The sequence below is a fragment of the Branchiostoma belcheri genome, unplaced genomic scaffold (genome assembly GCF_001625305.1).
Source record: "Branchiostoma belcheri isolate BF01 breed outbred unplaced genomic scaffold, Haploidv18h27 scaffold55, whole genome shotgun sequence".
NCBI classification, from domain to species: Eukaryota; Metazoa; Chordata; class Leptocardii; order Amphioxiformes; family Branchiostomatidae; genus Branchiostoma; species Branchiostoma belcheri.
The window spans coordinates 201379-212205 of NW_017804187.1; the positions used below are offsets into that span (position 1 = coordinate 201379).

At 41.8% G+C, this 10827-nt stretch overlaps 2 protein-coding genes across 3 annotated transcripts in view; both read right to left on the reverse strand.

Annotated features, from left to right (window-relative positions):
- LOC109481353 (thioredoxin domain-containing protein 15-like) overlaps positions 1-4210 on the reverse strand; it is an 11862-nt gene extending 7652 nt beyond the window's left edge. For both annotated transcript variants that reach the window (XM_019783899.1, XM_019783900.1), the window contains exons 1-2: positions 4127-4210; positions 2985-3713 (exon numbers count right to left, since the gene is read on the reverse strand). In XM_019783899.1, the coding sequence (XP_019639458.1) occupies positions 2985-3713; positions 4127-4208 (811 nt within the window). In that variant the 5' untranslated portion in view covers positions 4209-4210. The remainder of the gene's footprint in view (positions 1-2984; positions 3714-4126) is intronic.
- Positions 4211-5284: 1074 nt separating this feature from the next.
- Positions 5285-10827, reverse strand: part of LOC109481356 (zinc finger protein OZF-like) — a 9735-nt gene continuing 4192 nt past the window's right edge. The window contains exons 2-6 of the mRNA XM_019783902.1: positions 8850-9221; positions 7640-8028; positions 6996-7184; positions 6433-6544; positions 5285-6074 (exon numbers count right to left, since the gene is read on the reverse strand). Of these exons, the coding sequence (XP_019639461.1) occupies positions 5691-6074; positions 6433-6544; positions 6996-7184; positions 7640-8028; positions 8850-9221 (1446 nt within the window). The 3' untranslated portion in view covers positions 5285-5690. The remainder of the gene's footprint in view (positions 6075-6432; positions 6545-6995; positions 7185-7639; positions 8029-8849; positions 9222-10827) is intronic.

Genomic DNA, 10827 nt, shown 5'->3' on the forward strand with positions numbered 1-10827 from the left:
TTTCTGTAGAACAGTAGCCCCCCATGCAGACCCACAGGAAGTAGTCGGGCTCGGAGGTAGCTGCCGTCGGCAGCGGGCCAGCGAAATCCCGGGGTTCCACCTGGACTGAAGGGTCTCCCTCAAGCCCTGGGGGAAAAGTTAGGAATCATAGATATAGTTCCAGAACAAAATTTCAACTCCATACTAGGAAGGTAACATTTGCAAAGCAAATGTATATGATAACCTTCACACGTCTGCTCTGTTAATTTTGCTCAAACACATTCATATATGGTCAGACGGGTCTAAATTCCTCCTGCTTTAAAATTGCAACATGATGTAAACCAACACCAGTTACCATGGTGACAGACGTCTGGTTCAGGTCATTGACCTTATTTGTTTGGACAAGAAGAGGAAACAGAGCAAAATATGTTTTTCTTCTGCGAAGGTAAACATAATTACAGGTAACACAGGTGTTTTAACATGAATTAGCGCCTCACCTGTGTGGTTCTTGACGAACATCCGTAGCTGGTCCAAGCTGCGCTCTGATTGGTTGAAGCGGGAGAGCGCCTTGCCGTTGTAGAACAGCATGATGTTGGGGACGGCGACCGTGCCGAACCGCGTGTTCAGGCTGGAACAACAGTTGCCATGGAGACACGTCAGTTACCATAGCAACAGAGCTACAATATCAGTGAAGTTTCACAAGACTAGAACAGACCCTAGAAAAAACTGCCAACCCCAGCCTTTTTTGTGTTTATCTCTGTAAGCTGATCAACGTTTTCTACTCCATAATCTGACACCTGAGTGATGAAGCGTTGCACAATCGATTTTCCAACATTTTCCAACGTCCTCATGCAAGTTTTACTTGTTAAAGGAGTACTAACCTCCAGAAGGAAGTGGTATTTTCCGATACATCATGCTGCAATGAATACATAACTAGTCGACTTTTTACGTAATTTCGCTTGTACGACTTGCGCGGCGCATGTTTCTAAAGCGATATCCAATATCATTTTCCCCCATGCTGAACCATAATCGATACATCCGGGATATCTGGCTTACGCAATACTCATACACTTCAAGTCAACATAAACATTTTTCGGCGAAAATGGTAGGAGACATGCTGATTATTGAGAAATTACTTGCTTTACTTTGCTGGACCTGTGGCTTTGATACTATAATATCAGGATGTCTAATGCAGTGGGCGCTAGTTTCATCCTGCGTGTTTTGATTTTCTCAACTTATTTGCATGTAAGTATTAATTGAACAGATAATTAGATTACGCCACTTATGGAAAAGATAACTAGATTACGCCGTTTTTTTCATCGTCAATATTTTCGGCATAAATGAGGGGCGATAAGGACATCAAGAAGGGCAATGGTTGGTAAGATACCAAAGAACACAAAACGGCACGAATTTTTCTTATCGCCCCCGAAATGAGGTCTGTAACGCAACTTTTTCTTTAAAACATAGACACAAATGGGGTAGCGTGGTGTATTCTGGGATAGTTTTGAGGGTATTTGGAGAGTTTGTCCTGGATTCGATGCGTTTTAAGACTTGCTCGCAAAATGGGCATTTGATTGTATACTGTAAAGTAATATGCATTTTTCACTTCCTAATATTAATGCCTGTCGGAATATAGCACCTCCTTCTGGAGGTTAGTACTCCTTTAAACTGCATTGTATAAGTTGGATCACTAGAGATTGCCAAAGTCTATAGAAAAAAGAAAGAAAGACTTACTTAGACAACACCAGACTCCTTTGCAGGCTGAATGAATAGTAGAAATCGGCGTACAAAGAACGTAGCTGGCCAGGGGAGTTGGCCGGCCAAGGATCCAAGGCAAAGTGGACCCTCTATCATATAGTCTATGGCCAGCCAACTCCCCTGGCTAGCTACCTTATTTTAGGCCGATTTCTACTATTAATCCAGCTGCAAAGGAGTCTGGTGGAGACTAGGACTGTCTGGACTTACTGGCTGTTGGCGACAGCGTCTATAGCGAGCACTGTGACCGCGGGGAAGGCCCGCGGCACGGCATGGTATGCGGGGGCGGCTGCGGCAGAGAACGGACACCACGGCGCGTAGAACATCACCAGCACGCAGTCACCCTCCGCAGTCACATTTCCTGCCGCAGTCTGCGTAACCTGGGATGGGGTTCGTTTGATTTGACTTATTGAAATTGTAATAATAAATCATAAAGGTAACATTTGCAAGGCAAATGCATAATGTTAACCTTTGCATAGTAGTCTGCTCTGTTAGTTCTTACTCAAACACATTCATATATATGGTCAGACAGGAGTCTAAATCCCTCCTGCTATAAAATTCCAACAAGATGTAATCCAACACTAGTTACCATGGTGACAGACAGCAACATTGGTTCAGGACAGAGCCCACTATTTGGAGAAGAAGAAGAGGAAATGTAGCAAAAACAATATGTTTTCCTTCGTTAAACATAACAAACCTTTAGCTGGTGGATGAGCTCCGAGCCGTTCACGACCTTGACAGACGGGGTCTCCTCACCGTGAAGGTCGCGCGCCGCACAGGTGACCTTCTTGGGCCCGACCTTCGACCCCGTGGCGTTCCCATCATCCTCCCTGTCTGACGCCTCACCTGTGCTGTTCTCACCTGAGTCAGATTTATTGAATATGGACCGGCATGTCACAGTGAAGTGCATGAAATATCGAGTACAGTATTAACAACATACAGCCCATTATTACAAATAGATAAAGAAGCCACGTGACAAGCCTCACTGGGTCAGTCTACTGAGGAAGACCAGAGTGACTGGTCAAAAGCTCTAGGTGAGAGAATTTTTTGTGTTGGATCGAAAGTTTTAACTCTAATTTAGTCTAAACACATAAAGTTAACATAAAATCTTACATATATCTGCATTATTGTCGTTAAATACAGCACAAAAGCTTATCACAACAGTGAATACATCAGTTGAAACATTCAAAAATCAGTGTTAACAGAGATGAATAACATCATAAAATAACACTAAATGAAGGCAAAATCACCTGTCGTGTTGCCGGGGGTTACCAGGGTGGCGTTGCCATGGGCAACCAGGGTGCCATTTCCCAGATCACCATCCGGATTTTCCTCCACACTCGTAGGTAGCGAAGCTTCCGTTCCTAGTTCTGACTCTGCATTCGGAGATTCCGAAGTTTTGTCCGATTCCCCCCCTTGCTCGGATGAAGCTGTTTTTTCTTCCAATCCCACCCGTGTGGAGGATAGCTGCTTCCCGTCTGGGCCCAAACCTGTGGCAGATCCTGACGTTTTGTCTGTCAGGTCTGATTCCTCATGTTGTGATTTCAACACTGTCGTATCAGACTCTATATCAGAGCCTGTTTTACTGTCAGATTCTGTAGCTGCTAGAGAACCCTCGAGTGTTCTGTCCGATTCTGGATCAGTTCTGTCCTGTTTCTCTGACTCTATGACTGAAGAACTTTCTGTTCTGCCCACTTCTGTTGGAGAAGAACGTTCTTGTCTGTCTGAGTTTGTTTCTGTAGGTACAGAGTTTTCTGTTCTCTTCAGTTCTGCGTTTCGAGAAGCCGGCATTCTGTCTAGTTCTGTAGAACTGTGTGGAGATGTTCTGTCCAACTCTGCTACAGAACTGTGTGATGTTGGTCTGTCCAGATCTAGATCTGCAGAACTGTCTCTCTGTTTGCTGGTGTCTGTGTCAGACTGGAGTTCTTCCATCCCATTGTAGAACGACTCGTGTTGGTTACCGCCTGATGCCAGCTGAGCTGCAGGGAGGGAAAATACTTAATTTTCAGCTTTGAGATACATTTTTTGTGCATGTGGATTTTCATAATCTGTATAATGACTGTTACAGCTATGAGGTGGAAAAGAAATGGTTTCTGAACATTTTAGTGTGATCCATACTTTCTAAATTTTGAGTGACTCACTCACGTCCGCAAATTCTAAGTGGTGCAAGAAAGTTTCAATAGTTTGGTTCAGTTCAACTTGTCTCTCTAGGTACTAGTATTTAACTCTTGGTGCCTTGTCGTCTGGCAAAAGGGCACAAAAACAGAAGTAAGGCCCCCCTCCCACCCCACGAAAAACGCGTTTTTAGCCTGAATTTACGTCGTGTTTTCTGAACAAAGAATACAGTTACTTCTCCTGTATACACCTAACCTTCCCCGGCGGCCAAACTTACCTTTCGCTGTGGACAACACCAGGAAAACTACCAGATAGTTTCTGTAGAGCTGACGATGTTTTATATATGTGAGGGCCGCCATCTTGGATACTAGTAGATGACAATGCGCCCCCTTGCGGAGATGTCTGAATAACAACTAAATCTGTTTACTCTCCAAGCAAAGATTTGGGTTTTGGCTTTAATACTGGTATTTTTTGGCGTTTTTATGGCTTTTTTATGGGGCTTTCTGTTTTGCACTGGTATCTTTTTTATGCCAACATAAAAGAAGATAACGGAGCAAAAAAGAAAGCCTGATAAAAAAGCTATAAAAATGCCAAAAATAAGCCAAAACGCAAACCTCTGCTTGGAGAGTTTAATCTGTTGAAGGGTCGTTGAATGTAGACTGAGAATTATAACAACACAACAAACATGTGATAGGTTTTCTTCATTCATTAGAATCGTGTTAGGCATTTGCAATACTGGCAATAGTCCTATACTGGATATTACTTGAGTATATGATTCACATAAGTTTATTTACAAAAACAAAACATTCACAGTGAGTATAACATTATGTATATACCAGTATTCTGTGCCCACCACCAAAGCTTGCGTATACATATTTTTCGAGGCCCACATAGAGGCCATATACTTGTTTCTACTAGCATATTTCAGTTGTCATACTCCTTGTAATCATATTCTGTTTCCATTTATTTACAGTAGTTAGAAGATCTTCGTAAGGACCTATGCATTGATTGACTACATTAGTGCTTCGGGACTGTACAATATTTATAATTATATTATGATTATATATGAATTATATTATATTATATTACAATATTATAATTTATAGTCAGACAGCTTACTCTTCTGTGGGTTGTTGGTTGCATGTGTTGTACAATAAGTTAGAATTTAGTGTTTGGTTAGAGTACAAATGTACTTACTAGTAGTAGTCACATCCTGTATTGTTACCTGAATAGCAAAGTTTTTTCTATCACAACCATTTCTTTTTCAAGCCGACGTTTCGATGACCTTCTGTCATATTCATCAGGGCAATTCTGAGTTTGGGCAATTCTGAGTTTGGGCATCTTCATCAGGGCAATTCTGAGTTTGGGCATCTTCATCAGGGCAATTCAGAATTGCCCTGATGAAGATTACAGAAGGTCATCGAAACCTCGGCTTGAAAAATAAATGGTTGTGATAGAAAAAACTTTGCTATTTAGGCGTTTACCAACCTGATGAAATTATTTACGGATGTATTGTCACCTGTTGTCCAATGTCCATCCTTTTTTTTTTCATGTTACAGGTACTTGGTGTAGGTAGCCTATGGGAAAGAACTTGCAACTTTCTCTGTGTAATGTTTTACTCTGGGTTTTCAGGTGTATGCATTGAATTTACTCTGGGTTCTCACCCAGAAATTCAGGTGCATGTGTTGTGTCATGTTTTACTGGCCTGGCCAAAGTGGTAGGCTGCTGCAATAAACTTGTTCTGTAATGTTTTACTCTGGGTTGTCAGGTGCATGCGTTGTGTAGTGTCTTACTCTGGGTTTTCAGCCAAAATTTCAGGTGCATGTATTGTGTATTATGCTTCAACCGTCTGGATTTTCAGGTGCGTGTGTTACATAATGTTTAGACAGGTGAGACCTGCTGATTGTTCTAAACCCACACTTGTTGCACACAAACGGCTCCTTCCCCTTGTGCTTGGCCACGTGACTGTCCAAAGTTTTCTGGTCGATCGCACCAAAGTCACACTGGCTACATTTGAACGGCTTCAGCCCCTTGTGTCTCTTCAGATGCCTGGCGAGACCAGAGTGGTAGGCAGTACGGAAACCACAGTCCTTGCAAACGTAGCGTTTCTCCATTGGGATGCCCATGTGTTTTGCCATGTGGATTTCCAGGTTTTTCTTCTGCACCGAAGAGTAGCTGCAGAGGGTGCACTTGTGAGGGTAGTCCCGGGTGTGGGTGGACATGTGCTGGAAGGAAGGAATGAATGGTTTATTAAAAAAAGTACTAGTACATTGGAGCCATAGGCTGAATTATGAACCTAGAATTACGTACTATTTGAACTATAGCACAATACTGTAATTTCTGATTTTTTCACAGTACATGTACTTTTATATTCACTGTTTTCACTGTCACTTCTGGACTTTCTTTTTCCTGCACCTGTCACCACCGTGAATATATACATGTATAGAACTTAAGTTCCGTGAACATGTCCACTTTTCTGACACTGTGAAATTTTGCTACAGTGAACATAAATTGAATTACATGTAGTAACAACACACATGATGCCTTAAAAAGAGAAATATTGTAGGACATCATTAAAATCACCTTAGCCAGGCTGACTTTATACACAGTTCTGAAGCCACACTCCCCACACATGTAGGGTTTCTCGTCGGCATGTTTGGCCAAGTGGATGTCCAGACTGCCCTTCCACACCGTGCTGAATGAATGATTGAATGAATGAATGAATGGTTTATTTGATCATTTTGATCAGGAAAGTACATTGCATCCATGGGCTGAATTGCGTACTTTTTACATCTTTAAAAACAGTTGGCATTAGACTCTTTAAATACTGGTATATAAAGCACTCATCTTATGTCTCCTATTCAACATATATAGTGTTATATATATAGTACCTAGCTAAATCCTACGTGATAACTGCATATTGTGGATAGATTTTAATTGTGTAATCGTCTTCGAATATGTCTTAACAGTGTGTTTGCCTATGATGATTCATGTGTACAATGAAGAGTGTCACAAATCATTGTTTTTAATGCTCTATGTACTATGTAATAATTAGGACGAAATTCGGGTATTTGCCCGCGAGAGCTTTACTGAATAAAAATTTGATTTGACTTGATTTGAAGAATTCTAAAACACAAGAACTCTACCTGAAGTCACACTGGTCACACTTGAATGACTTTTCCCCGACGTGGGTCTTCATGTGCTGATCGAGATGGGATTTGAGCGCTGCCCTGTGGCCGCACACTGTGCACACGTAGGGTTTGTCACCTGTGTGTTGTTTCAGGTGCCGGTCCAGCTGGATTTTTGTAGCGGAGCGGTAGTCGCACTGGTCACACCTGTAGGGTTTAGTTTTTTCGTGAAAAAGTGCACATTACAGTTTTGTAGGTGTGAAAGTGATGTGGACCCTCGTAGTAGTAAGGAACATAGAGAACTGTCATTGGAACAAATTATCACATATCAAAACACTGGGGGAGGGCAACTTGTAAAGGTGCGTATGCACCTGTTTTGCCCTCCCTTTCACTTAGTGAAAAATCGAAATAAACAAATAAACTGACCAGTATATCTATCTTTAATGAAGCTATCCGCCAAATATTCAAACAGTAAGACTTTCCGTGATTAGTTTTTAGATAATGTATCTTCATTTGTATATGGTTTAAATCTCCTTTTGTGTTATATGCGTGTGTTTTTCCTATATTTTTTGTTGTATTTATATTTTTGAACCCTGGAAGACTAGCCTTTTGGCTAAAGCCAGTAAAGGGTATCGAAGTAAAGAGAATAAAGAGTATACTACCTGTAGGGTTTCACCCCAGTGTGGATCTTCATATGCACGGCCATGCTGCCCTTCACATACGTGGTGTACTCGCACTCCTCACACACGTACGGCTCCTCTCCTGTGTGGGTTTTCATGTGATTCGACAGGCCGAACTTGGAACCGAATGTCAGCCCACACTCTTTACATTTGTAGGGTTTCTCTCCGCGATGTTTCGCCGCCATGTGTGTGTCTAAGTCCTTTTTCTTCGCTGCGCAGAAATCGCACTGTTTGCAACTGTACACTCGCTCTCCGTTGTGTTTTTTTATGTGGAGGGAGAGGTGGGACTTGTTCGCCGTTCGGTAGTCGCATTCCCAGCACATGTAGGGTTTCTCACTGGTCCTGTTCGTTCGGCAGGCCGCCCAGTTCACCTACAAATACAGTCATTTCATTATGAAGCAAGTTTAAACTGCAATTTCCAACACAACAAATTGCGCTCACCCAAATTTTTGACTGCACAACTCCAGTCTTTGTCAAGGAATGAGCAATGACGAAGACTGGCATTGTACAGTCGAAAATTTGGGTGAGTCCAACTTGTTGTCACATTGTCATATATATGTATATATATATATATATATATATATTGGCATGCCCCGACTCCATATCTACGTACTTACTTAGGCCAATATATATGTAGTGCATTAGAAAAGAGAGAAAGTCTTAACAGATAACAATGCCTAATACACATCATGTCTAGTAGTAGTCTCTTATTCCTGTAGTAATACTAGTAGTCTCTTAGAATAGACTTGATTGTATTGTTTACATTGTCATTGTTGCCATACATTGTACCATGTACAACTGTCGAGCAATAAAGTTCATTCATTCATTCATTCATTCATTCATTCATTCATTCATTCATTCATTCATTCATTCATTCATTCATTCATGTGCTGTGAAAGCAAAAGCAAGACTCTTACCCATATAAATTATAACGTTACATACATTGTACTAATTTTAAAAGTTATCTCGATCCTGCAAGATGCTAGTTTGACTACCTAGGAAAAGTAGAACAAAGGAAGTGATCCATAAATGAAGGTGTCTTGGTAACCATGGCAACTGTTGCCGTGCGCAGGAGGTACAGAGGCCACGCCCGGAGACGAGGCGACCAATGAAAACGGAGAGTCGAATTCATTCATTCATTCATTCATTCATTCATTCATTCATTCATTCATTCATTCATTCATTCATTCACCTGTTGGGAGGACACAGCTCCAAACTGGTTACCGTAGTAATCAGTTAGCTCAGTCGTGTTGTCATCCTCATCCTCATACATGTTGGGCTCCTCATCACCACTGTTGCTAGGCGAATCCTCCATTTTGACCTTGACCTCGGAGCCCCCAAGGTCATGATCAATTCCTGACTCTGTTTTGATGTCATCTGTCAATGGTGGGAGGCTTTTCTGGGAAACTTTGGTTGGAGACCCACAATTCTTGGAATCCTCCATTTTGACCTTGACCTGGGAGCTCCCAAGGTCAGATTCTGGCTCTGTTTTGATGCCAGCTCTCAACAGTGGGAAGGATTCATGTGAAACCTCGATTGGAGACCCACAGCTTGCTGAAGCCATCTGTGGCAGAAAGAAAATGGGAGAAAAGTCTTTTAAGATTTTGCGCAGCTGTGTGATCTAAGGGCTGAGGAAAAGGAGATTAGCACTGCCCTACATGTGCATAATCTCCAAGCAGATCACGCGGTGGCAAGGAAGTAACCATACGCGCCATTGCTGCTTTTGTTAACATCATATACTAGTACATGTATATGCAAATCATGTGAAGACATATGCAAATTATTGGTAGGCATTTGTCCCTACTGTAACATCATGGTGATCGCTCATAATGGCCAGAGCACTAGCAACCAATGGACACAGCTCTGGCCAATGGATACCGCCTTGCCACCGTATGATCTGCTTGGAGATTAGCCATACATGACATATGATGTTGGAAGTACTTCTTTGACTGGAAGCAGACATTTAACCTAATTAAAATCACACTCACAACAGCCCTGGCAACATTGTGCAACACAGGCCAACAATTTTTATAGTTTTTTTTTTTTTTTTTCATACCACTTTTCTTTCTTTCTTTTTTTTTTTGCTGCATCAGTGTGTGTATGGCCTAAAATTCTAAATTGGCCTGCCTTAATTTGATGTTAAGTATAGTTGGCACATGTGGCTCAATTATTTTAAGTAATAACTAGATAGTAATATTAGCGGTTGCTAATATAGACAGGTTTGCGTTGTACATAGTCATTGTAGTGTAACTTACAATATGTTTTTTGTGTGTGCTTTACCTTTTACAGGGTTCCTTCTCATCCTTTTCTAATCCCCACTTACCTTGTAAACAATTTCGTCATCAATATACTAACAAAAGAACAATAGTAACACCCAAAACAAAATTTCACTTCTTTATGACTTCTCTATGCCCCATGACCTTTAACCTTTTGAGGGTCATGCAGGCGTCAACAGCGCCCTCCCCACGCCTTGCCCACCTACCTACCTACCTACCTACCTACCTACCTACCTACCCTCGCAAATGCAAGGTGATGTTTCTGCACTTCTCAAAAACTGTGCCACCACTACCCTCACTAAAGGTCTCATTCCGGTATTCTTCCGCGTGGGTACTCTCAAGTAGATCGTACTAAAAATTAAATGCGTGTATGGATGTGTGTTTATATCCGCCAGAAATTGCATTTTAGCTAAGTCAGTTGGCGTAAACCGCTTGTGATATGAGAGGTTGTTTGTATGTGCTAAAATTAGTGGGTAAGTGTTGACATCCGCGCGACAGGTCGGATGTTTACACGCTGTTGTGATGGGTAATGCGGTCAGGAGGTAGCAGCGCTGGAGGACCTCTGGCGGAGAGTGGCCAAGTGCAGTTTATAAATAAATAAAAAGAGATTGTTGGGTTAGATCTGGTTGGGAATTTTTTGACGTAATGTAGGGCCATTGTGCTCAAAATTGATTGGATAGACTAGATGGCTGTCATTCAAATTATTGGGTTTTGGCCTATGTAAAGTTACGTATTTTGCCATAGGCGGCTATAGTTAACAAAAACTCACGAATGGGACCTTAAAATTGACAACTACCCCCTAGTACAAGTTCAAGTAGCTAAACTCCTGGGGCTCCATATACAAGCTGACCTAAAATGAAACACCCAGGTGGACCACATGGCCAAGAAGGAAGC